We start from the raw sequence: 27,600 nt of genomic DNA, 5'->3' as shown, positions 1-27,600 counted from the left end.
GATCTTCCATCTGCTGGTTCACTCCTCAAATGACCACAGTGGCCAGAACTGGGCCAGGCCAAAGCCAGGAGCTTCTTACAGATCTCCCACCTTGGTAGCAGGAGTCCAGACACTTGTGCCATCTGCTGCTGCCTTTCCCAGGCCATAGCAGAGAGCTGGATTGGAAGAGGAACAGCAGGGACACAAACCGATGTCCATATGGGACGCCGGCACTGCAGGCAGTGGCTTTACCCATTATGCCACAGTACTAGTCCTTGTGCACTGGTTTCTTTACATCAGGTTTCTTCCTGGTTTAAAAATTGTTCATCGTTCAGGCAGGCACTGTGGCACAGCTGGATAAGCTGTTGTCTGCAGTGCCGACATCCTGTATGGGCACAGGTTTGAGTCCCAGCTGCTCTACTTGTGATCCAGCTCTCTGCTAATGTACTTGGGAAAGATAGGCCAAGTCCTTGAGCCTATCTCAAATCCTTGAGCCCCTGCACCCACTTGGGTGGCCCAGATGAAGCTCCTGGTTCCTGGCTTTGCACTAGCCTGCCTCCGGCCATTGTAGCCATTTGGGGAGTGAACCAGTGGATGGGGGATAGATAGATATCTCTCTTTCTCTCTAACTCTCACTTTCAACTAAATAGATATATCTTTTTAAAAAAATTGTTGATCACTTGAATCTAGCCGACTCTCAACAAAAAAAGAGAGGAAGAAATAGAGCTCCCATCTGCTGGTTCACTCCTCAAATGCCTGCAGTAGCCTGGGCTGGACCAAGGGAAAGCTGGGTACTCAATCCCGGTCTCCCACGTGGGTGGCAGGGACTCAACTGCTTGAGCCATCACCTGCTGCTTCCAACCTTGTGCATCATCAGTAGGAAGCCAGAAGTCAATGCTGAAACCCAGCCACTCTGATGTGTGCACCCCAACCAGCGTCTTAACTTCCAGGCCAAAATCCCACCCCTCCACCCTATCCCACTTCCATCCTCTGTGTCTCTTGTCCAGATGTCCAAATTGCACAGAAGACATTCCCACAGGCCTAGTCTGCTCTTATTGGAGGTTGCCAGTGCCACTCTAAGTGGACGTCAACAGGTTCTGTGAAGTAGCCCTTCCCTAAGTCCTGATTGGTCAGTTCCATTCATGTGGGAAATTCACACTTTTCTCCAGATTTCATCAAACCTTGGAAGACCAGTTTAATGAAACTAAATTCTTCAGGAAATTGAATTGAAAAGTGGGTTACCACTGCAACTTTCAAAGGGTAGGATCCAGTGGAGAGATGTGACCCTTGAACAAACGTGTGGATTTTTGTGCTTTGGTTTCCTCTTCTGTAAAAACAAAATGTAGAGGGTTGAATACAATAGCTGCATTGTTGAGATGACCACAGCCCAGGATCTGGTCCTTTGGTTGAGCAGACTTGGAGAATAAGGGAGTATGCAGCCCAGGATCTGGTCCTTTGGTTGAGCAGACTTGGAGAATAAGGGAGTATGCGTCTGGCCTTGAGATACGTGCCTTATGTTCTCTGGCTCTTAAAGAATTTTTTAACTAGGCAGCAGCAGCTCTCCTGGCTATGTGTATTTGTAGAGAAATCAGATTCTTGTGTGTCAATTCTATATAAGGTATGGGGATATAGTAACAACTGGCAGTTAATGCCTTGATAGATGCTGGGTACTGTTCAAAGCGCTTACCATGAATTGGTTCATTTAACTCTCATGTGAGAGTTATTCTCATCACCCAGCTTTTAGAAATATAGAAATTGAGATATAGAGAGATTAAGTCATCTGTTCACAGTTAAGAAGTAGCTGTAACTGATATCTGAAACTATACAACATATAGTTGTATATGTATATAGTTTCTTTTGAAATCATTTCCTGGAGACACCTAATACTGTATACAAGGGCACTTCAAAAAAGTTCTTGGGGCTGGCGCCGCGGCTCAGTAGGCTAATCCTCCGCCTTGCGGCGCCAGCACACCGGGTTCTAGCCCCGGTCAGGGCACCGATCCTGTCCCGGTTGCCCCTCTTCCAAGCCAGCTCTCTGCTGTGGCCAGGGAGTGCAGTGGAGGATGGCCCAAGTTCTTGGGCCCTGCACCCCATGGGAGACCAGGATAAGCACCTGGCTCCTGCCATCGGAACAGCGCGGTGCGCCGGCCGCGGCGGCCATTGGAGGGTGAACCAACGGCAAAAGGAAGACCTTTCTCTCTGTCTGTCTCTCTCTCACTGTCCACTCTGCCTGTCAAAAAAAAAGTTCTTGGAAATGTGTATTATGAAAAATAAATGTCGATTTCAAACTTTTTGCATCAATAAATTTATCTTTTCATTCCATTTTTCCATGAACTTTTTGAAGCATCCTTACACAGTACAGTCGAAGCTTTACTGCTAATGTGCAGCACAATTTCTGTTCTCCAGATTTTGAGACTAAAATGGTTTGTGTTCATTTTCCTCAAAGTAAGCTCTTCCTTTTTGACCCTTGCTTTCTCAGCCTTTTATCTACTTTCCGGTCTCCATATGAGGTTAGCGGACTCTTAGGCAACTCATGAGCTTTTCAGGTTGAAAGGGACCTGCCCCACATTCCTATAGTCAACTTAAAATGTAAACCACTTCAGATTAGGCAAGCAGGATCAGAGCAGGAAAACAGCATTAACACTGCTATTTCCTTTAGTTCTGTGTAAGCAGTAACTTAGACCTCGTTATCCTTTTCAGAATTAGATTTGACAAAAAAAAAAAAAAAAGAAAGAAAGAAAACCAGTCCCTTAAAAAGACAGCAACACAAAATCAGACTCTTCAAAGCAATGACATTTTTAATTTCAGAGGTTGGACAAATGGAGGTGGGCATTTGGTGTAGCACTTAAAGTACCACCTGGGACACCTGCATCCCTTATCAGAGTTTTGTTCAAGTCTGAACTACTCCACTTCCTGACGATGGGCAACCTAGGAGGCAGCAGATAACAGCTCAAGTATGGGTCCCTGATACCCACATAGGAGGCCTAGATTGGTTTCTGGGATCCTGGCTTCAACCTGTCCTGGCCCTGGCTATTGCAGGCATTTGGGGAGTGAACAAGCAAGTGGAAGATCTCTCTCGTTTCTCTCTGCCTTTCAAATAAAATTAAAGAAACAAAATTTTTTTAAATGTATTTGAACAGAAGTTAGTGATGTTTAGAAATTCTTACCTCTGCTTATAGCTTGATTAAGCTAGTTCATTTATTCCTCCAGTATTTATTGGCATCTATTAAACAAAACAATATGATAGGGTTTTTGCTTTCAAGGAGCTCAAATCAGTAGAACTATAATGGAGCATGTGTGTTTAATTAGACGGACAAGCAAAGGGAATAAGACTTCTGGTTCTACTTGGGGTTACAGAGCAAAGCTTCACAGAGGAAGTGGTATTTGATCCAATTCTCAGGAAGAAAATAGTATTGCTGGAAAAAAGAACCACTTGGAGAGTAATTGACTTTGGGGAAGCTAGTTGACATTGAGAATGTCTACTTACTAATATGTTGTGTTTTGATTCTGGGGTGCTAAGTTTAAGTAATAAATGAGACTTCATCTTTCAGGAATACGTATGGATTTAGAAGTCTTGTATTTCATACTGGGAAGCCAAGTTCAGTCATGTTTATGTACAAATGTCAGCATGAAGTTGGAAACCAGAGGACAAACACAGAGGGTGTGAAGGCGATCTGATTGTGATATATGCTGCCTTGTTGGCCACTAGGGTTATTTTGACTGATCCAGCTGGCTGGGTACCCCCTTTTCACTCCTTCATGAACATGCGTGCTTGTTTGAACAGATAAACCATTGTTTGATAAAAGCCATGAGAATATCATTAGAACACTAATGTGTGAATTTTCTAATTCATCGATTGAATACAGACACGTGACTGTTGTGTGCTCAAGCACCATGCTTTTTCTAGGAATACTGTGGTGAAGAGTGAGCCATAGTTCCTTTCGTCATATTTAGCTATTAATATGGCGTGCATACTCTGAAGTTATATGATTCTAAGATAGTTTTAGGAAGTAAACTATGATATGTTCTTTATGGCATATAGGACAATGTGAATATTCATGTATTGATCACCACCAACATCCTTTTAGCCCCTCAGGCTCAAATATGGGGAATTACATCCAGCAGGTCCAGTAAATATGGACTAGACTAGTGTAATGAGATAGCAGAGTACTTTTTGGTTGGGTTGGGTTTTTATTAACTGTTTGGGTTTTTCAGTAGCCATTCGGTGATGCATTCTTCTGTTTCCTAGGTTAATAATCCAGTTGTATGAGAAGGAACAACATGTTCAAGATATCATTCCTATAAATAGCCACTTCAAATGTGTTCAAGGTACTAGCTTTAATTGCTTAGCTAGTTTTATGAGGGTTTTTTTCCCCCCTTTGGTCATTATCGCATTGTATAATACCACACGAACTTAAATTTGCCCTTGCATGTAAAATGAAATCTGTTACTCTTTATGTAGAAAGATGACATTACTAATCTGCCATTGAGAAGATACATGCCTTGTCCAAGAGTGCTGAAGAGCTATATTCAGACACAGACAGACAAACAGAGCTCCCATCCGTGGATTCACTCCCCAAATCTCTGAAAAAGCTGGAGTTGGGCTGGGGCCAGGGCCAGCAGCTGGGAATGCTGCCCAGGTCTCTCACGTGGGTGGCAGACACCCAACTGTTTGAGCCATCACTGCTGCCTCCCAGGATCTTCATTGGCAGGATGCTGGAGTCAGCAGCCAGAATAGGGAATTGAACCCAAGCACTCCGGTGAGGGATGCAGGCATCTTATCTGATAAGCTAAATGCCCACCCCAACAAAGGATTTTTTTTTTTTTGCCACACAGAGTTAGACAGTGAGAGAGAGAAAGACAGAGAGAAAGGTCTTCCTTCTGTTGGTTCACCCCCCAAAACGACCACTACGGCCGGCGCGCTGCACGGAACCGAAGCCAGGAGCCAGGTGCTTCCTCCTGGTCTCCCATATGGGTATAGGGCCCAAGCACTTGGGCCATCCTCCACTGCCTTCCCGGGCCCCGGCAGAGAGCTGGACTGGAAGAGGAACAACCAGGACAGAATCCAGCGCCCCAACCGGGACTAGAACCCAGGGTGCCAGCGCTGCAGGCGGAGGATTAGCCTAGTGAGCCGTGGCGCCGGCCCCAACAAAGGATTTTTAAATGTGTTCTAAGATGTAGTGGTAGTGACCTAGCGAAGCAGTTACTCAGGTAAGCTTGTACTTCTTTTGCTTATAAAGAATGGTTTTCTTTTCCCTAACCTGTTCTCTTTCTCTCTTCTTTAGAAGCAGAAGAAACTCTTTTGATTGACATAGCTTCAAACAGTGAGTATCTCTCTGAGTTGGTTTTCACTCAACAAATATTTACTTGCATACTCTATATATTTACCTTTTGGGTAAATATATATATATATATATATATATATATATATATATACACCTTTGGGGGCACAGCTTTCCTTTTGCTATCTTATTCTGTAGTCACCATTTTCTCAAAGCAGCCATACAAATTAGCACTTACAAAAACAGGCTATGCCTAAGAAAAAACAGGTGGCTGATAAGAATCTTTGTAAATATTAAAAATATGATTGCTGCTCTAATGCTGTACTTCTCTGAGCTAATAATACTGTTGTTGTTACTGAAATCATGGCTGTGGAGTTGATGACTGTAGGAAGGGGTAGTAAGCAGTATGTCTAAAGCACATGAGGTATATGGGTGTTTTTTTTTTTAACTGCTGTTATAAGCTTGACTCTACCTTCTTTTTATTTTTGTGTATTAATTCATAACGGTCTCCTGCTATGGAGGCTGCACAGTCCCTTAAATTGCTTGTCTAGGCATTTCTTCTCTATCTTAAAATAGTTTTGGTCTTTTACTTAAGCTGCATCCCCTCAGGGCATCCCTTTATCATCGAGAACATAGTCTTCCTTTTCACTGATTCTGTTCTCTTATTTTTATCTGTTTGAGGCGAATTGTCATCCGCTTTCTGTGCAAGCTGTTCTTTGTTTATCTAATTGTGCTGTGTTCTGAGGAGGAGAAAATGGGGACTTGAGTGCTACGTGACTGCTGTGTGGTTGCTATGGAAAAGAGGATCTGACCACATGAGTCTAAATCAGACAGGTTGTCTTATCTCTTGATTGAGTCCTTGGCTGAGTGGAGCTTGGCACTTACCTTGGAGCTATGGGTTATACATAATTTTGTTTAGACATAGTCCCTGTCCTCAGCACCCTTGATTTATATGGAGTGATTTAGGTAGGTTTTTTCTACTTTGGGTTTTATTCATTACCTCCCGCACATGTATTTTGAAAGTCTTAAAGGGTGTTCCTGAAACACTAAGTAAATTCAATAGCTAGCTTCTGTTGCAGGTATCCAAGGGAGAAAATAATATCTGTATCTTCTTGTACTTAGAGAAGAGAAGGCAAAACACTAAAAATGCAGCACGGCAGGCAGGACAGGCATTTCTGCAGAAACTGACATTGCTGCCGAAATAAGATACAGAAATGGCTTGTTCTTGGTGCGGAAAGGTTTTTGATCCAAAACTGAAAAGTAAAACTGAGCTGTTTTATAAACACCTGTTTTACAGTACTGGTGTTGCTGTAACCTCTCCTACATAGATATTAGGCATATGTTACTATTGGATTATAGGGAAAAAATAGTTCAGTGACCACTTGGATAAAATCCTTTGCTTCCTCTGCCCGTTTAGTAAACCGGATGTTTATCTTGATCCTTGGCCTTCAGATCTATGCCTTAGGAGCACACAGTGTGTGGTAGGAGGGAGACCCTGGGTTTCTCAGGCAAACCTGGTTTTGTGTGTTTTTCTATTGCCTGTATGCTGGTATTAAATAATTTTAATTTTTTCTGATTATAGAGATAATACAACTTTATTGTATATAATTCATAAATTCAGACAAGTTTAAAATTTCAAATTCAATTTATTCTTCTGCAGTCTAGAGATCACCACTGTAGTTAACATTTTGTTCTATTTTCCTCTAGTATTTTATTGATTTTTTTTACATAATTGGATCATCATATATAGTGTTTTTATGAAGATTTATTTATTTATTTGAAAGGCAGAGAGACAGAGAGAGAGCTAGATCTTCCATCTGCTAATTCACTCCCCAAATGGCTGCAATGGCCAGAGCTGTGCGGATCTGAAGTCAGGAGCGAGGAGCTTCTTCTACGTCTCCCATGTGGGTGCAGGGGCCCAAGGACTTGGGCCATCTTCCACTACTTTCCCAGGCCATAGCAGAGAGCTGAATTGGAAGTGGAGCAGCCAGGACTCGAACCGGCGCCCATATGGGATGCCGGCATTGCAGACGGTGGCTCCACCCACTGTGCCACAGCCCCGGCCCCTAAGTTCTCTTTTATATCTCTGGGTAAAATTTGTAGTCTCTTCATAACTTTTTTTAGGTAAAATTTATTATAGTGGATTCTATTTGCTGCCGTTTGGAGCAGAACTTATTTTCTATTATCTTCTAGTTGCTCTTGTTAGTCTGCAGAACAGCTATTGAATTCTGGATATGTACCTTTTATCCAGCTACTTCCCTGAAATTTATTTTGTTAACATTTTCTTCTGTTTATTTTTTTATTTTGGTAAATAGCCTTAATCATCTGCAAATAATAATGTTGTCCTCTTTTTTAGTAGTTATAACTATTAGTTTTGGTACTCATTTTGCTGAACCAGTGAGAATTTAGGACAAAGTTGTATAATGGGTGATGATCTTTATTTAGCTCCTTTAGTGGTATTTTACTGTTAAGGACACTATTGTCTATTGATTTGACAGATTGTTATTTTTAAAAACATACTGATAATTGCATTTACTTCAAGTCTGTGTGTACTTATGAATCTATGCTGAATTTTGTCAACTGTCTTCAGTATTTATGGAGATGGTTATATTTTTCTTCCTTATTTGACCTATTGATGGACTATATTATACTTCTTTCCTAATATTAAACACTCCCTAATTCATTGTTCAGCAAATATTTGGTGAGTGCTGTTTGCCAGGCATGGTTGTAAGTGCTACAGAATCAATAGAGGACAATATAGCTGAGGTTACTACTGCTTTGAGCTTTGCTTCTGTGTTGTTTGATACTAGTGTCACATGGAAGCCTATAACTCACTAATTCATTCTGTAAAAATAGGAATGTGTTTTAGGTGCCAGGTACCCTGCTAGGTTCTAGGGACATGGCAGGACTCAATGTAGCCATGGTCAGTGATGAATTTTAATGTGAGAAAAAGACTTTAAACTGATAAGGTACAGATACTTAATAGTTGCAGTTTTGATAAACGCTATCAAGAAATGCAAAGAGTTTATAAGAGTGATGAGTAAATTAGGCAGAATGATCAGAGAAGACCACTTTGAATAAGTGACATTTAAACTGAGACCAGAGGAACTAAGTAGGAGACAGGTGAAGATGGAGGAGGGAAGACAGATAAAGGGAACTGTAAGGGCTTGGGCAGGCTAGGACCACATCTGGGAGAATTCTGTAAGCCATGGTATTGAATCTGGATTTCTTGATTTAAAAAAAAAATGGGAAGAATAGAAAGGATTTTCTGCCATAGTAGAGAGACTACTTAGGGGAGGCTGTTTTCATAGAATAAGTTAGAGAATATGATGGAAGAAGAAATGGAGATAAGCAGACAGATTTGATCGATGTTTTTGGAGGTAAAATTAATAGGAATTGGCTTGGCTGTAAGAGATGAGAGAAGTGTCAAGGATGAATCTCAGTTTTCTGACATGAACGTGGATGATGGTACTATTTGCGTAATTGCAGAAAGAAAGAGTTTTCCTTTTCCAGCGGGGGGAGGAATCGTGAATTCAGTTTTGGCATGTTATGTTGAGTTTCAGATTTCCTTGAGACATTTGGATGTAGATGATCAGTTGGCAGCAGAATATGTGCATCCAGAGTTCAGAATAAAGGTCTGGGCCACTAGCACATAGATGGTATTTGAGACCATGAGGGATGACATGATTGTGGAGAGAATCTTGCTATCCAGTACAGGAGCCACTAACTAAATGTGCCTGTTTCAGTTAATTAGAAATGCAGCTCCTCCGTTGCAGTAGTCACATTTCAGATGCTTATTAGTGACATGATTGGTTATTAGCTACCATATTGGACCATGCATTATAGAACATGAACATCATCACAGAAAATCCTATTGGACAATGCTGGTATAGAATGAGGAAAATATTTAGGATTGAACTCGAAGAACACTTATTTTCAAAGGTTGGAGAGAGAGATACTTGATAGATCACTAAAAATTAGTAATGACAGAAAAGGAGAGAAATTAGATGAATGTAGTATCCAGAAGCCTTTGGAAGAAATTATTTTAAGCAGTGATTAACTGTTGATTTCTGCTAATAGATCTGAAAAGATATCTGAAGATTATCCATTGCATTTAGCAATATGGAGGTTATTGGCGATTTAGCAAGGCAGTTTCAGAGGGGTAGTAGAAGTCATATTGGAATGGATGAAAAAGAATGGGAGGTAGGCAAGTAGTGACTATGTTTTATAAAGAAAGCTTGACTGTTGGGGGCACTGTAGAGATGGACTGGAGTTGGAGGAAAATATGGAGTCCAGGAAAGGTTTTGTTGTTTGGATATGAAAGACTTCTGAACAAGATTTCATGCTGATGGGGAAGAGCCTGTGAAAGGGAAAGATTAAAGATATGGGGGTGTGTTTAAAGAATGGTTGTAAGTATAAGACCCCTAGAAGGAGTGGGAGGAATTGTAGTTCAGTGTGAAAGTGGCCTCTTTTGTTGTTGTTTTTAAAGATTCATTCATTCATTCCCTCATATGAAAGGCAGAGTCAGAGAGAGAGAAAGAGAGAGAGAGATCTTCCATCTGCTAGTTTACTCCCTAAATGGCCACAACAGCCAGGCCTGGACCAGACTAAAGCCAGGATCCAGGAACTCTATCCAGGGCTTCCATGTGGGTGGCAGGGGCCCAGGTACTTGAGCCATCATTCACTGCTTCCCAGGCCATCAGCAGGGAACTGGATCAGACACAGGCAGCCAGGACTTGAAACAGCTCTTAGATATGGAATGCTGCTGTCACAAGTGAGAGCTTAACCTGCTGTGCCAACAGCACAGGCCCTCCCCCACCCCATGAAAGTGGCCTTGACGGGAGGAATCTTCTTCCTTTTTTTTTTAAGAGAAGTTCATTTTCTTTTTTTTTTTTATTTGACAGGTAGAGTTATAGACAGTGAGAGAGAGAGAGACAGAGAGAAAGGTCTTCCTTCTCTTGGTTCACCCCCTCAAATGGCCGCCATGGCAAGTGAGCCACAGTGCCAGAGGAGGAATCTTCTTCCTTGTATCCAAAAGGAAAGGAGGGGATGTGTACACATACAGGTAGTTTTCCATGTGGAGGTTCTTTTTTCTATAAAGTATAAGGTAAAGCAGTCTGCTTGGAATGAGAAGCCTTGTGAAGAGGGAAACCCAATATTTGAGGATAAATGAGAAGGTATGAAATAGTTCTTCCAGATCGTAGTAGGAAATGACTTGACTGTGGAAACTTAAGATTTCTTTCTAAGAGAGAAGGTACAGTTGAGGTTGGCAATCAAGAATTTATAATTAGGAGCAGCATAATAGCACAGTGGATTAAGCCTTCATCTGGGACACGAACATCCCACGTTAGAGTGCCTGAGGTCGACTCCTACTTCTACCTCTGCTTCCTATCCAGCTTCCTGTTAATGCACCTAGGAGGCAGCAGGTAATGGCTCAAGCATTGAGTCTCTTCAAACCACTTGGGAGACCTGCATGGAATTTCTGGCTCCTGGCTTCAGCCCTGCCTAACCTCAGCTGTTGGGAGCATTTGTAGAGTGAACCAGCAACAGAAGCGCTATCTCTCCCACTTTTTCTGTCATTCTACTTTTCAAATAAATAAAAATGAGCATGTAAACATTTAAGAAATAAGTAACAATAAGAGAAGAACTTACAATTAAAACTCTATGCATGTGTTGGGGAGGTGGGGGTTTACCCCTCTGGTTGCTTAGGTATAAGTGCACAGAGGGCAATTAGTTGGATTCCTGAGAGTTGGAATTTGATTAGGTAGGGGCGTGGAAAAACAGAGATAAAGCAATTCTGGGATTTTGCAACAGTGTAATGATGACATCCGTTTGATAAAAACGGGAGTGAAAGCAGGAAGGAGCTGATGGATAAGTAAAAGCATGGAGGAGTCAGTGGACTGGAGATTTCCATGAGGTCAAAGAACAATTACAGTGGGAATAATGAGCAACTAAGTTGGAAGGAATTACAGATCAGAGTGGGGTGTCTGAATCAGAGATTTGTGAGGTGGCGGTGTTTGTATGATGAAAAAAATATCCAAGGCATAACAGGGAGTGGCAGCTAAGGTGGAGAGGGAAGGTCATTGGATGAGGAAGTTGAAGGTGTTTTATGGGTTTTCTATGCTGATTTTAAAGGGCCTCAAAGTTATGGCAGGAGATTGAGTGGAGAGGAAGGCATATTAGACTGGTATTGAATCCTAGATTTGAAGTTTCTGGGAGGGTTCTAGATAGTCTTATAGAGTAGGAAAAGGAAAATGTTGGTTACAGCCCAGGGGGTGAGTCTCAAAGAAGAAAGGATTTTTTCCTAAGGGAGCAGTAGAGGGAATGTAGATAGTATTAGGACAAATAAGGACACCAACCTTAAATTACATTAGGTGTGAGAGAATATTAAAATTACATTTCTTTTGATGCAGAAAATGTTGAAATCCATGGATACAGGGACCTTAAAAAGTGTGTAAAACAGATGTGCATGTTATGAACAAAAATGCATGGATTTCAACATACTTTCTATCTAAACAAACATTTTAATTCCGTTTTTCCACAAACATTTTAAAGTCTCTTCATAAACAGCTTCAGATAAGAGGGCTGCAGGGGAAGTACTCTGCTTTTCAGTCTGGATGCATGTAGAATCAGCTTGAGAGCATTTGTAAAACTACCAGTGCCTATGGTTCACACTCAGAGATTCCATCGTGATTGTCCTGGAGTGGGCCCCGATGTCAGTATTCCCTGAAAGTGACTCTGGTGATTTTAATGCATCCGTAGTTGAAAACTATTGAGAGGTTCAGGAAATGTTCAGACAGAACTGAGGATTGAGGGGTGCTTGCTGACTACAGAAGTCCAGAGCCTTTTCTGATGGAAGAAGAGGAGAAGATTGGGTCATGGGATCATTTGTTCTCTTTTCCGAGCAGCATGGGGAGAGAGCAGCCATGGTTATTTTGTAAGCAATTTCTGGAATCTTCCGGCTGTTAAATAGGTCAGCTTTTTATTTGTTAAAATATATCTTCAAGAATTGTGGGAGAGGGAATTTGTGTTCTTGTTCTCAATTTGTGTCAGATGGAAACTATTCTTTTGTAATTATTTTTAATATAAATTATCTGAGAGGGAGGACTTGTTATACTCTGAAGGAGTTTTTCTTTATATCTTCAAGGCTGCTCCTACTTGACACTTTATTCATTCTCTCTCCTTTTTCCCCCCTTACAATGGCACTTTCATTTTCTTATCCTTGCCTTCTTTTGCATTTTTTCCTCCTTTTTTCTCTCTTCTCCTTCTGATCAATAATTTTACTTTCCTTTTAAAAACTCATTCTATGAAGATAGAAACAACAGGAAATGCAAAGGACAAAAAGAGCTGTTGAAGTGAATTTCCACTCTAAACAACTAGGATTTTCGTTTCATTTTATCATTTCTTTCTTATTTACAAGTGTGAAAGAATCTGATTCAGCAGGCGTTCATTAAATACCTTTTGTCTGTAGAGTTTGACAGTGCTGTCACCAATAGAGTGATCAACCAGCCCTGTTTGCCGGGGACTTCCTTAGCATTGAAAAGTCCCGAGTTGTAGGAATCCCCTCAGTTCCAGACAACCCAGGGGCAGTTAGTCACCCCAGACCAGAGGTAGGGAACCTTTTTTCTTCCAAGCGCCATTTGGGTATTTATAACATCATCTGTGGGCCACACAAAATTTTCCATTTAAAAATTAGCCTCTGTCAAGTTACTGAATTTCAAGTCCCACCTGCAGCTGCCTCAGAGGGTCAGTCCAAATAATTTTCCAGGTCTTATACAGGCTATGGGCTGGGTGATCATCAGAAGTGTTGAACAACCTGTATATGCAGCCTGCCTCTTGCCCTATAAGGAGCTTACAGTTTTCAGGGGCATGAGAAAGCAACTTGTGTAATAAAGCAGAATAAGAATGTGAACATTGGTTTCCTAGATCACCATATCCAGTTATACAGATGACAACTACAGGGCATCAGAAAAGGGGGGCATTAAAATCCTAGGTCACGTTGCGTCTGATTCTGCTATTCTTCAGTTTGCCTATATTGACCAAACCATGCCCAGACATAGGTCACTACATTGCTTTTGTAAGTTTATTCAAGACATACATCTTTCACTTGCGATAATGAGGTATGGATGCTTCTTTCAGGATACATGGAACCAATCCCACTGTTCTTTTCTTTTTAGCATTTTGTACATTAATATGCTTATATGAACAAACTGACCTACTTCCTTTATTCCATTCACATTTCAGATACACTGACTGTATGATCTAGATGTGAAATGGTAGGGATTTCCAGCTAGGAGAAAGAGGAGAGTGATTGAGCAGTTTATCTTTTGCTAGACTTCGGAGGCCCCCGCATTGACATCTGAGAGAGAAATCAGAATGCCAGAAACTGTGATTTCAGCGTGTGTCATCTCACTAAATCTGTCTGACATTGCTCATGAGTCCTAGGAGCGCTCACTTCCTTAGGATTTCATCCCTGCAGCACCCCTCCCCCTCTGTGCTCAGTCCCTCAATCTTATACCGGTGCTTGCTACTTTAGAGGTCTGGAATATTTCTGATCTGGACCTTCTCCTACTAACCTGATAAGTGGAGGCTCTGATCCCGAGAAAACATTGTATCGGTATATATGTGTGTGAATTTCAATTCTTTTTAAGGTGGCTGCAAAATTCGGATTCAAGGGGACTGGACCAGAGAGCGCCGCTTTGAAATTCCTGACGAGGAACACTGTCTGAAGTTCCTCTCAGAAGTGCTCGCTGCTCAGGAAGGTAAAATCAGCGCTCAGCACTTTTCCTTCTACTATGCCAGTGGAAGTGAGATTGTGACCTGCTGATACAGAGGCAAGTGGCTAAATGCCGAGTGGCTCACCCTTAGAGCTCTGATGGCTGATAAGGACAGGTTAGGGAACAAGTCTGTCCAGCCTTACAGACACGGAGTCTCTTTGGTCTCCAGTGCCATGGCAAGCATAGTTTAACCACAGAGTGTGATCTTGCTTTTGCCTCCAGGTCACCTCACGGCTGCCCTCATTTCCTTAGTCTCTTCCATTATAGTCAAGAATGGTGATAACTCCGGCATGTCGGGAGTGTTGACTGAATGGATTTAGGTTGTGTTAAACTGCATTCAGATGAAGGGCTCCCCAGTTTCTGATCATAACCCTTACCTCTCCAGCTCAGTCACAACTTCTTGTTCCGGAGCAGAGAGACTCATCCAGCTGGTACCAGAAATTAGACACTAAGGAGAAACCTTCTGCTTTTTCAGGTACTGGAAGGATTCTTTCCCCTCCAGTTACTGTGATCATTGCAAAGTCAGTAGATTTTTATCAGGCCAGATGAAATGATGTGTGGATTAAAGTCAGTGTCAGACACGTTGTCCTCTAGTGGTTTCATGCAGTCCCTGCCCACTGACCAATATTCACTCTTAATCTTTTCTCTATTGTGGTAGCACTTCAGGAGCCAGCTTAGCAAAGTAATAATGATAATAAAAAAGTATAGATTTGAGAGCCAGATGACCTGGGTTTGAATCCCAAGCCTGGGATTTACTAGTTGTATGACCTTGGTCAGGTTGCTCAACAACCTTGAGCTCCAAGTTTCCTGTTCTGTGGCATTGGAAGATTTTTTTTTTTTTTTGACAAGCAGAGTGTATAGTGAGAGAGAGAGAGAGAGAGAGAGAAAGGTCTTCCTTTTTGCCGTTGGTTCACCCTCCAATGACCACTGCGGCCGGCACATCGCGCTGATCTGAAGCCAGGAGCCAGGTGCTTCTCCTGGTCTCCCATGCGGGTGCAGGGCCCAAGGACTTGGGCCATCCTCCACTGCCTTCCTGGGCCATAGCAGAGAGCTGGCCTGGAAGAGGGGCAACCGGGATAGAATCCGGCGCCCCAACCGGGACTAGAACCCCGGTGTGCCGGCACCGTAAGGCGGAGGATTAGCCTGTTGAGCCACAGCGCCGGCCGGAAGATTTTTAATAGCACCCACCTCATGGAGTTTTTATAGAAGTTGGTTAAGGGAGATAATAGTATAGTCCCTTATTGTCAATGAAGACACACTATGTTAAGTCTTTAATGAATGTTAGCTGTTACTATTCAAGTAATGCCACAGATCAAATTGTGATCTAGTCAAAGCCCCATCTACCCTGGATGTGTTGGATGTTAGTTTTTCCCCCTTTGACTTTGGGTTCTATGTCCTTCAGGGCTTCTTGGATTTGAGGATAATTTTTCAACTATGAATTTGGACAAGAAAATAAATTCACAAAATCAGCCTATGGGGACTCATCGGGAACCCCCACCCCCACCCCCTTCCGTGAATAGAATGTAAGTCCTATGTTGAAACCTATTTCCCCGTAGGATACTGAAGTTTCAGGCAATTTTACTTTTGAATTTCTCATTTATTTTCTAAGGCTGCCACGTGAAAAAGACACTGCTAACAAGGAACAACCCAAAGTAACTAACACCATGCGAAAGCTCTTTGTACCAAATACCCAGTCTGGGCAACGGGAGGGCCTCATCAAACACATCCTGGCAAAGCGAGAGAAAGAGTATGTCAACATTCAGAGTTTCAGGTTAGTCTCTTTTCTACCTACTAATGCTTTCTGTAGCATGGTAGCACTTCTGGAGTCAGCTTAGCAAAGTAATAAAGAAAAGGTATAGCATAGTTAGTAGGAAGGTAAGCATTTGGCCTCGTGGTTAAGGCACCTACGTCCCATATCGGAGTCCTTGGGTTCAATGCCGACTCCTGACTCCAGCTTCCTGCTAATGCAGACCCTGGGACACAGCAGTAATAGCTCAAGTGGGCGGGTTCCCAGCTTCAGCCCTGGCCTGGCCTAGAGCTGCTGCAGGCGGTTGGGGAGTGGGCCAGCAGATGGGAGTGCTCTTTCTGTCTCTCTCTCTCTCTCTCTCTCTCTTTCTCTTTCTCTCTTTCTCTTTCTCGTAAGATTTTTAAAAATTTCTAAATTATTTTAAGAAAGTTAGTATGGTTCTTTTATTTATTCTATAAAGAGAGCTCCCATCCACTGGTTCTCTCCCCATATGCTCACTATGTCAGGACTGGGCCAGGTTGAAGTCAGGAGCCAGGAATTCAGCCCAGGTATCCTATGTGGGTGGCAGGGACCCAGCTGCTTGAGCCATTACGGCTATCTCTCCAGGGTCCATGTTGACAGGAAGCTAGAATTGGGAGCCAGAGCCAGGAGTCAAGTTCAGGCCCTCTGATATGGGATGTGGGCACCTTAACTGCTAGGCCAAATGCCTGCTCCCAGATTGGCCTTTTGGTATTTAAGGTATTAGCTTTATTAAGAATCAAAGCTTGATAAAGGGAATGGTCATCAGATTCAAGCCCCTGTCTCTATGCTGGTCAGTTACATGCGTATACAAAATAATGCAGATGCTACAATTTCTCTTGGATTTTTCTAACTACTACTAATACCATGTCTCCTAATATTTCTATCCACTCTTAGGGAACCAAATCAAGCTCACATATACTAGAGAATTATCCCCTAGCACATTTCATAAGAAAGTGTGTTTATCTATCTGGCCTGCTGAATTTTTTTTCCAGCCAATATTGGAAAATTAAAGCCCACCATTACCACTAGATCTTAACTTACTTACTTTGGTAAGTTAACTAAATAAAAATTTCACCCACTCCTCTTGATCGAGAGGTCTATCTTGAATTTCCCTCTGTATTAGTTTTCATTTCATCTTTACTTGTCGATACTGTCTTTTCTAGACCTGGTGTGTGTGGTGTTCGGGGTAGGGGTGTGATGTGGCATGGCATGTATTCCCCGATGTGTAAAGCAACAGCGCCTTTCTTGTCCTTCATGTACAGGATGTGCCCTTGTAGTACAAGATTCCAGTCCCATCTTCTATCCCATCATGCCTTGTTTATTCTAATTTCATCATAACTATATCCTGATGCTGAAACCTCCAGTTGCTCACATTCCTCATGATGCTTATATTCGTGTGAAAATGGTTAAGACAGTTGTGAGTTTTCCCTTCAGCTCTCCCCCTCACTACTTGATCTGCCTCATCAGGATTTTTTTACGGAGACGTCCTTAAAATTCTCCGGGACGTGAGTTCTTGGATTCAACTACAGCTCCGTATAGAACCACAATCCCTATTAGACTAGCTTGCGGCGTGAATACTCTTTCCCATCCCTAAGTTCCAGTTCAAGTAGGAGTTTGGATGGAGTTTAATTGAAAGCAATTAACTTTGTGTGTTCTAAGTAGAGACTTGGTTCCTCTCTGTAGGTTCACTTCATGTAAAATTTTAGAGAAAATAAATCCACCTGACTTTGTGTTATAGATGCAAGAGGTTTTTCTAATGTGTGTGGCAAAACATTTTGAGGAATTATGTTAGACTGTGCGAACATACCCTTGTATAGAGGTGACGAGAGAGCTTCTGTTTGTTCACACGTGATCTTTGTTTTCAAATTACTTTCTGGTGTTATATATTAGATTTTTTGTTGGAACTTGGAATGTGAATGGCCAGTCTCCAGATAGCGGGTTAGAACCTTGGCTGACCTGTGATCCGAATCCTCCTGATATCTACTGCATTGGGTAAAGAACACTTCTGGAATTTTCCTTTTGACTGTATGTTTGGTGTACATGACCTTTTGCCTTCCTTTTTTTAAAAAAACTATTTGGTAAAAGCATATTATAGGCCATATGTGGAAATTAACTTGTGGATCAAATTTGTGAGACCAGAAAGGAACAGATACCGGAAATGGTGTAGGGAAGCAACTAGTTCTCTCAAAACTGCTAGAAAACTGTATTCTGCATAGAAGCTGAGACCTGAGTTGGTTCTAACAGTGACTATTCCTGGCATATAAAAGCAGAGCTGTACTTTTATCCCTTTTGGGAGATTTTTTTGGTTTATTTTTGCATAACCTATGAGCATACTGCTGGGAATTCTTTAGAAAGAAAGCCACTTGTCCTTACTGATAGCCGAGGTGAATGGAGCAGTTTTATAAACTGTATTTTTCTCCCATTCTTTTTTCATCTCATGTCTCAGCAAATGGGACAGGAGGTAGCCAGACATAATTATGAGATATGTACAGATCTCACATCCTTTTTATCTCACGTCCTTTTTATCTCAGATTCCAAGAGCTGGACTTGAGCACAGAAGCCTTTTTCTACTTTGAGTCTGTGAAGGAACAAGAATGGTCCATGGCTGTGGAGAGGGGATTGAATTCCAAAGCCAAGTATAAGAAAGTAAGCTATAATTATGTGTCTTTTTAGTGTATGACTAAATAGAACTCACTGGGAGTTAGTCCATAATCTAGAACTTGTCCAAAAGAGTGGTTTAATTGAATTGTTGCCTCTGTGTAGTACTGGGCTAGGGCAGAATAATCCTTCATACATATTTCCTTGAAAAAAATTCCCTTAGCTTTCTGATCTTATATTTTCATTACTTAGATAACTTTTAGGAAAAAAAAATAGTATGCTCATATTAATAATAAACTCAGAATACATATATGGTAACTGATTGGCGCAGTAAATTGAAACTGTTCATTGACATGGTGAGAATTGTATGCTTTGCAGAAAAACAGTATGAAGCATGTGGGTGCGTAGAGTGTGCTTTGGAATCAGAGCAAGAATAAAGTATTGTGCAGTATATACATGTATTGAAACGTCACATGGTTCCCATGAATGTGTGTGGTTTTTATGTTTCAATTTTTTTTAAAAAAAAGCATTAATGAAATTTAAAGTTCTAAACTTGAGTATAAGTTGAGAAGAGAGTTGACTTTAACAAGGTGGATTTGTTTGTTGGTCTTTGGAAAGCATATGGTGAAGACATTTAGCTACCAGAAGAATTATTTTCATTAGGACATTAGAGAGTAGCCTTAGTAACTTGCCTCTACATCTGCTAACTGTATGTAGGTAATAAAACCCTTGAAAATTCCTCTTACACAGATCCCTGACTAATACATAGTTCAGATATGTTTTTAGCTCTCATTTTAAAAATAATTGAAGTAAAAAGGATTGCTGTTTTTATATCTGTACATTTCTTAGCCAACTAGAAATGAGAAACTTGGAACACACTGGGATAAGTGGCTTTATCTTTATTGTTTGAACTTTTAATGCTGCTTACTCCTGGTATGCTGAAAAGTGATTAAAAGACTGTGGTATCTAGAGTTGAGTATACTCATTGTCCCTCAAGGCTTTTAACTCTTAAAAAAATGTGTTTATTTATTTGAGGGACAATGAGAGAGAAAGAGCACTCCCCAAATGCTCACAATAGCTCTGAGTTCCAGGCTGAAGATAGGAGCCAAGGACTCAATCCTGGTCTCCACGTGGGTGGGTGACAGTGACCCAAATAGTTAAGTCATCACCACGACTTCTCAGGGTCTGCATTAGCTGGAAGCTGGAGTCAGAAGTGGAGCTGGGTGTCAAATCCAAGCACTCCAGTGTGGGATGTGGGTGTCTTTAACCTCTAGGTCAAATGTCCAACCCAAGGCTTTTAACTCACGTTGGTTAGAGTCAGGTTAGAGCTTCCCCACAGAATTGTGGTTTCTATTGAATGGGGTCCACTAGCAAATTGGAGGATTTGGATTCAGACATGGGCATCGGCATCAGTATATCATCTTGGTGGAAAATTAGTTGTAGGAAGGTAGCTACATGACAAAGAGTGAATTTAACCTTCACCTTTTATAACTCCCTGGAACTCACAGGTTCAACTAGTCCGCCTTGTTGGGATGATGCTCCTTATATTTGCTAGAAAGGATCAGTGTCGATATATCCGTGATATTGCTACAGAAACAGTTGGAACTGGAATCATGGGGAAAATGGTGAGTTACTTTGGAAATGAGCTTGACTATTATTTGCATTCATGGGAAGTTCAATTGCTACTTGTGTGTACTAACTGAGTGTTCTTGCTAACAGGGAAACAAAGGTGGGGTAGCTGTGAGGTTCGTATTTCACAACACTACCTTTTGCATTGTCAATTCCCACCTGGCTGCCCATGTGGAAGACTTTGAGAGAAGGAACCAAGATTATAAGGACATCTGTGCAAGAATGAGTTTTGTGGTTCCAAATCAGACCCTCCCACAACTGAACATCATGAAACATGAGTGAGTGGTTAACTCTCCTGTGGCCTTTGACTAGTAGGCACGAGAAGAGATTAAACATGACGAGAACCTGTAGGGCTGAGAAGAGTGAGGGATTGCCAGTTAGGGATTGGGATTACAATGAACAGGGTTTTTTGAGGAATAGCAGACTCATTGAGGCCGAGAAAACATGTGACATTAACAAAAGGTTAGTTGTATTAGTGGGGCATCTAGAGTAATGGTGAAGAGATCTGTCAGTTGCAGGTTTTTTTTCTTTAAGGATTTTATGTATTTGAAAGAGCTAAAGAGAGAGAGAGAGAAAAACAGAGATCTTCAGCCTGCTGGTTGACTCCCCAGTTGGCCACAATGACCAAGACTGGGCCAGGCCAAAGCCAGGAGCCAGGAACTTCTTCCAAGTCTCCCATGTGGGTGGCAGGTACCCAAGCATTTGGGCCATCTTCCACGGCTTTCCCAGGTGCATTAGCAGGGAGCTGGCCCAGAAGTGGAGCAGCCGGGACTCGAACCAGTGCCTATATGGGATGCTGGCATCACAGGCAGCAGCTTTACCTGCTGCACCACAACACCAGCCCTACAGTCAGTTTTTATTTTTTCATTAAGAAATAAAAATGTTTGTTGTGAATGTGACAAAAGATAAAATTGAACATTAAAAATCCCTCATTTCTTTTTTTTAAAGAAGGATACTGAATAATTTTTTAAAGATTGCTTTGGAAGGCAGAGTTACAGAAAGAGAGAGGAACACACACACACACACACATACAAATTGATCTTCCATCTGCTGGTTCACTCCCCAGATAGCCACAATGGTCAGCGCGTGGCAGGCCAAGGCAGGAGCCAGAGAGTCCATCCTGATCTCCCACGTGGGTGGCAGGGGCCCAAGCACTTGGACCATCTTCTGCTGCCTTCCCATATGCATTGGTAGTAAGCTGGATTAGAAGCATGGTGGCCCGGGCCTCAAACCCAGCCCTCTGATATGGGATGCCATCGTTGCAAGCTGTGGCTTAGTCTGCTACACTGGAATTCCAGCCTTAATTCTTTTACATCTTAAATGCAGCTGCTAGAAAATTTAAGCTATATTATGACATGCATTATAATTCTATTCTAGACTTTGTGTACAAACACATGCATAAGACCATATTATCCTGTTTATTGTGCATCTCTTGAAGCCACTGTATTCAGATCTATATTGTTTTTTTTAATGGCTGTGGTTATTTCAGATAAGAGCAGCAGAAAGAGGTCAGTGAAGAACTGGACATAATATGGATACAAACAGAAACAATTGAGGAATGGATTGGATGGTGGTAGAAAATAATTAGTTGTAAAGAAATTAAGGCTGGTCATTGAAATTTTGAGGCAGTGATTTGAAATAAGGGTTTGAGATAGGACTTAATGGAAAAGCAGAAAATGATTTAGGGGTATGAAAATCAATAGAAGGTAGGGTAATTGTAGAGAAAAGTAGTGACACTGAACTGTTTCACAGTGGTAAAGTCAGAGCCATAAAATCTGTGGCCATGAAGTTGCCCTGAAATTCCATGAATTGATTCCCCCAGGATTCCTTAACTTTTCTGTAGCCTTTGAGATTGGCAAGGTGGCGCACTGAGATAGCTCACAGGAGAATACATTTTGACATGTTAATTTCAGGGTCTCCCTTTGTGGGGCTTTCAGCATATCTAGAGGCCGGTTGTTGTCATTGGGACGGAGAAGCCCCTGGCAAGCCAATTTCCTTCCTGCCTGGAATTTGGGCTGCAGATCTTGGGCAGGGATAGACAGGTTGGCTACACTGGAGAGCCCCGGACCTACTTTTCCTGATGGGCTCTGCCTGGGAGAGCTGTCATGCAAAAACCTCAGGGCTCTGAGAGTTAGAAAATGTTCAGCCTCTCTTCCCCTAGAGACCTGGCAAGCATCCAGGCACAATTTTGAAGCTAGTCCAGCAGATAAATTGCATACTTCTCAATCCATTAACTCCTCGGCTTCTGAATCCCATACATACACTGTCTTTCTCTGTTTTTGTTTTTCATGTATGGAGAGCCTCTGTATTCTCACCTATTTTGAAATCCTATGTGTCTCTGAGGTATTGATAGTAATTATACCCAAAGAGTTAGATATAGCTTTAAATACCTTGTCAGATGGTGGTAAATGAACCCCATAATCTGCCCATTTTCTTCTTGCATTCTTCTATGATTAATTATTATGCTAATAATGGCTACTTCTGCTCATGTATTTCTCCATCCTCAGTGTTGTCATTTGGTTGGGAGACTTGAACTATAGACTTTGCATGCCTGATGCCAATGAAGTGAAAAGTCTTATTAAAAAGAATGACCTTCAGAAACTCTTGAAATTTGACCAGGTAAGTAAGTTTCATTTTATGAGAAATCTCACCTAGATGACAGATGAGATTTTTAGGGTTATGAGGTAGACACATGGGAAGTGTGTCTTATTCTAGAAAGAGTTGGAAAGATCTTCCTGTCTCCTGAAAACAGTGTGACTACACTGAATGCATACAAGCTTTATGGTGTCTGTAGTAAGTGCTTGGATGGGAGAAGGGGAAATAAGGTTCATGATAAAGAATAACATTTATTCACTATGTCTTTATCAAGATGAGATTTCAGAGATTTGTCGAACTGAATTGAAGAATGGGTGGGGTTAATTGGAGAACACTTCCTGGAGGAAGTGGGCCTTCAGCTCTGTTGATGTGGCTTGGCAGATGGAACAGGGAAAACTGTTCTGTGATTACTTGGCAGGCTGAGCAACAGCTTGGAGGTAAAAGAGGGAGGCCCTGTGAGGGGGATTGGGAGACACAGAAGTTTGTCGGGGATGGATTGAGTAGGCTCTGCTCTAATAGGAGCTGATTGGTAAGTTCTTGAGAGCCGGTCTGTAGTGGTGGATGTTAAAGCCTATGGAAAAGGTATTGACTGTGTAACAGTTGTATGGAACTTGATATCCGGGAACCTAGTTTCCATAGACTTGAGGCAGTAGATTTGCCTCAGATCTTGGCATGTGACTGGAGTTTGTACTTCAGCATATGGATTCTGGCTGCTAAAAATGAATGCTTCTTATTGAGTCAAGAAAATGTTTTGACTTGATTTGAGTGTCTTTAAATGCTAATGAGAGTCCTTTTGACCTTCAGTCAAAATTCAGATGTTTGCAGTACAATGATTTTTGGAGTGAGCCTTGCTTGGCTTCACAATGAAGTTGGCTGATGAATTTCTTTGCATTTCTTCCACTTCACTCCCTGCAAAAGGGGTACAGTTGGAGTAAATTCTAAGTCTCCTATAACTCTGGTAAAACATTTGAGTGAAGATAACTTTCAAAGCAGTGTGTAGCTATACACTGAATTTGGGTTATCCGTTTAACATTTGTATGCCTTTTTTTTTAAAAAAATTGAAATCATGCTGGATGTTTCCTACTGAGCTCCAAAGAATTTAGGACTGTTCAAATGGCATGCTTCCAATTTTACCCTGGCCACAATTAGCAATGAAAAGCTTAGTGATATGCTAATAACAAGCATCTTATCTGAGGGTGAGTTTAGATGTCATGGCAGTGACATGCTGAGATTTAATTCACAAGATACAGAATTTTATGTACTCTCACAGTTGTAAAGACTATAGTACTAGATGCTTAGAAATGAGAACCCTGGCTAGTCAACCTGGTTACTACCTATATTAAGATGGTATTACCAGGGCCAGCGCTGTGGTGCAGCAGGTTAAACCATGGCCTGCAGTGCCAACATCCCATATAGGTTCCTGTTTGAGTCCTGGCTGCTCCACTTCCGATCCAGCTCCCTGCTAATGGCCTAGGAAAGCAGTGGAGGATGGCCGAAGTGCTTGGGCCCCTGCACCCTCATGGGAGACCTGGAAGAAGCTCCTGGCTCCTGGCTTCAGATCGGCCCAGCTCTGGCCACTGTGGACATTGGGGAGTGAACCAGTGGCTGGAAGATATCTCCGTCTCTGTCTCTCTCTCTGTCTCTCTCTCTCTGTAACTCTGCCTTTCAAATAAATAAATAAATCTTTAGAAAGAAAAAGAGGTGGTATTGCCTTGCTTATATGATTTTTTTTTCCCCGATCTGTAGCTAAATATTCAGCGCACACAGAAAAAAGCTTTTGTTGACTTCCACGAAGGGGAAATCAAGTTTATCCCCACTTACAAGTATGACTCAAAAACAGACCGATGGGATTCCAGGTAAAAAGTAGTACGAACCTTCTTGTAGAACAGATTAAGGCTTGACTTTATTTCTGTGCTTCTGTATTGGTAAAGAGTAGGAAATGTTTAGGTCATGCCATAGCAGTGATAAAACTCTAATGGTCCGATGCTGTTGCAGAAGAGTTTTTAATTCATGTGTACTGAAAGATGAGCTTATCTTAGGAAAGCATTGCTTACGTGTCAGGGCTGTTGGCATTTTATGGACTGTCTGCAGTGCCTATTGCCGATTTCTCACCTCCCCAGGCTTGCCTAGATGTTTGCTTTCCTGATCTCAGCCCTATTTCTTACCTATTGCCCTGTTCTGGCTATTTCTTTCCATGATGTTTTTTTGCTGTTTAACTCAAGATACCAGAAGGTGAAACCAAAGAAACCATGAAAGGTTCCTCTAGCACGGTAGTTCTCCATCCTGAGAGCACATTAGAATCTCTTGGGAGATGAGAGACTTTGCAAAGTCCTGATGCCTGGACCACAAGTCCACCCCTGCTGGAGACCACTGAAGCTACTCTCTGCTAGGCCGTTTGATTTCCTAATCTCCTCCATGAAAGTGCCCCTGTCAGGAAGTGCTGAGTACCTATTTCTCTTCTCCCTGCTGTCCATCTCTTTATGTCTTACGGTTTCCTAGCTAGCTGAGCACAGACATTTGAAGGAGTGAGAGCTCCTGGGCATATTTAGCCACTTCAGACTCAGAACAATGGGGCAGGATGAGTGCGAACTCTTGTGCTCCCAGGTAGCTGGTCAGTGACTAAAAAGTGGTACTGACAGGTCTCGTACACTTTGCCTTGTTTCTTCTACTCATTTCACAGGAGAGTCAACTGAACAGAAATGTTTGTATCCCTTTCTGGATCAGCTGTACAAGATGCCGCTTACTTCAATAGAGTCACAAATAGATTTTCTCCTTACCCTTGGTATTCTGTAAATCATTAGAGGCTCAGACTCACATACTTATGTTAGTTCATCTCTATTAGAAGAAGCTAGACTTGTCTATAAAAGTTCAGGTTTTAAGGGAAACATCTCTACTATTATTCCTGTCCAGAGATTAATCCAAGTCCAGGACAACAGGACTGGATTTTTAGACTGGATTCATTAGCTGTCTGTCATGAAATGGCATTGCATTTCATAGGCCATAGGAAGAACAGATGTTCTGAATATAAACCAAACCTTCTGAGGATATTTTAGGAAGATGCTATTATATTTTCACCTGTGGCAACACTGTTGAAAATATAATTCTAGGCCTGCGCCGTGGTTTAACAGGCTAATCCTCCACCTTGCGGCACTGGCACACCGGGTTCTAGTCCCAGCTGGGGCGCCGGATTCTATCCCGGTTGCCCCTCTTCCAGGCCAGCTCTCTGCTATGGCCCGGGAAGGCAGTGGAGGATGGCCCAAGTCCTTGGGCCCTGCACCCACATGGGAGACCAGGAGAAGCACCTGGCTCCTGGCTTCGGATCAGCGCGATGCACCGGCCGCAGTGGCCATTGGAGGGTTGAACCAACGGCAAAAAGGAAGACCTTTCTCTCTGTCTCTCTCTCACTATCCACTCTGCCTGTCAAAAAAGAAAATATAATTCTAATCCTAGGACAGGTCATTCATTCATTAGGTAACTATTTTCATGGAGCACCTCCTTTGCCCAAAATTCCACATTAGGTGCTAGGAGTTCAGTGGCACACAAGCAGACACAGCCTGCATCACAGAACTTGAAATATTACTATTGCGGTGATGGTCAGGGAAGGAAAAATATGTGGCTCTTTGGGAGCATGTAACAAGAGGGCTTGACCCAGGTCTTAAACTAGCATGGTAGGTGTTCCGCGCTTGTGTGGTCATTTCTCTTTGTAACCCATTTCTTTATTTACAGTGGGAAATGTCGGGTTCCAGCCTGGTGTGACCGAATTCTTTGGAGAGGAGCAAATGTTAATCAGCTTCATTACCGGAGTCACATGGAACTGCAAACCAGTGACCACAAGCCTGTTAGCTCACTCTTCCATATTGGGGTAAGCACCTGTTTGTTTATTAATTTATTTTTCTGGCAAGCATCTGTTCCTAGAGCATTGTTTAGACTCCACACAGATAAGTAATTCAGTGAGTCATAAATGTTCAATAACCAAAAATTATCTGCAGCATGAAGAGCTCTGTGCCCCTAGCCCTCCCAAGTGCTTTCCATCCAGCTTTCCACACTCCAGGCCTTTTAGTGACCCAGAAATTTCACTGCTGTATGATGGCTGGGTGGGAACCTGAGCCTCCTAAAGTCAGAATGCCTACAGAAAAGTCAGAAGCTAGGTTTTAAAGGATGAGCCGCTTTTCATCAGGAAGGAAGGGAAGCATCAGGAGAGGCTCTGGGTAGAAGGATGAGGACAGCAAGAGCAAAGGCACAGACTGATCACAGTACCACAAAATCTATATATTGCCTTAAGAGGTGTAGTGTCATCCCTGGCATAGTGAAGTCTTCCTTTCCAGTAGTATAGGGTTTGAGTTTTTCTTTAACTCTATTGCATCCTGGGCTAAATTAATGGCCATTCATTTATTTATTTAAAAGATTTATGTATTTATTTGAAAGGCAGAGTTGCAGAGACGGAGAGAGAGAGTAAATCTTCCATCTGCTGGTTCACTCCTCAAATGATCGCAATGGCTGGGGCTGGACCAGGCCAAAGCCAGGAGCCTGGAGCTTCATCCAGGTCTCCCACATGGGTGGCAGGGGCCCAAGCATTTGGGGCCATCTTCTGCTGCTTTCTCAGGCACATTAGCATGAAGCTGGACTGGAAGTGGAGCAGCCAGAACATGAACCGGCATGCATCTGGGATGCTGGCATTGCAGGCAACAGCTCAGTCTGCTGTGCCACAATACCAAGTAGCCAGTTATTTGTCTCTATTGTGAACAAAGCATTTTTCTCCCATTGTATTTTTTTAGCTGTATGGTACACAGGTTTTGTCTCGTCATCTTGCTGATTTAAATTCTTATAGCCAGTGGGTCTAGGTTATTGTTTGTTGATTTTACAGACCTGTGGTCATGTAATCTGTCAGAATATAAATAGTGCAGCGCTCAGTTGGATGGACTTTTACAGTAGATTGCTTTGATTTGCATCCCAGTTCAGCTACTTCCTAACT

At 42.1% G+C, this 27,600-nt stretch overlaps 1 protein-coding gene across 4 annotated transcripts in view; it reads left to right on the top strand.

The window, feature by feature from the left end:
• Nucleotides 1-27,600, top strand: part of OCRL (OCRL inositol polyphosphate-5-phosphatase) — a 50,593-nt gene that overhangs the window by 977 nt on the left and 22,016 nt on the right. For 3 of the 4 annotated variants that reach the window (XM_062184592.1, XM_062184590.1, XM_062184594.1), the window contains exons 2-14: nucleotides 4,229-4,308; nucleotides 5,265-5,303; nucleotides 13,913-14,023; nucleotides 14,424-14,513; nucleotides 15,441-15,561; nucleotides 15,648-15,809; nucleotides 17,697-17,798; nucleotides 18,338-18,452; nucleotides 19,913-20,029; nucleotides 20,124-20,311; nucleotides 22,541-22,652; nucleotides 24,375-24,484; nucleotides 26,355-26,490. In XM_062184592.1, the coding sequence (XP_062040576.1) occupies nucleotides 4,229-4,308; nucleotides 5,265-5,303; nucleotides 13,913-14,023; nucleotides 14,424-14,513; nucleotides 15,441-15,561; nucleotides 15,648-15,809; nucleotides 17,697-17,798; nucleotides 18,338-18,452; nucleotides 19,913-20,029; nucleotides 20,124-20,311; nucleotides 22,541-22,652; nucleotides 24,375-24,484; nucleotides 26,355-26,490 (1,483 nt within the window). The remainder of the gene's footprint in view (nucleotides 1-4,228; nucleotides 4,309-5,264; nucleotides 5,304-13,912; nucleotides 14,024-14,423; nucleotides 14,514-15,440; nucleotides 15,562-15,647; nucleotides 15,810-17,696; nucleotides 17,799-18,337; nucleotides 18,453-19,912; nucleotides 20,030-20,123; nucleotides 20,312-22,540; nucleotides 22,653-24,374; nucleotides 24,485-26,354; nucleotides 26,491-27,600) is intronic. The other variant, XM_062184593.1, reaches the window with a different exon arrangement.

This window comes from Lepus europaeus, chromosome X (genome assembly GCF_033115175.1).
Source record: "Lepus europaeus isolate LE1 chromosome X, mLepTim1.pri, whole genome shotgun sequence".
NCBI lineage: Eukaryota > Metazoa > Chordata > Mammalia > Lagomorpha > Leporidae > Lepus > Lepus europaeus.
Note: the sequence above shows the minus strand (reverse complement) of the source record. Positions and strands in the feature narration are given on the sequence as shown.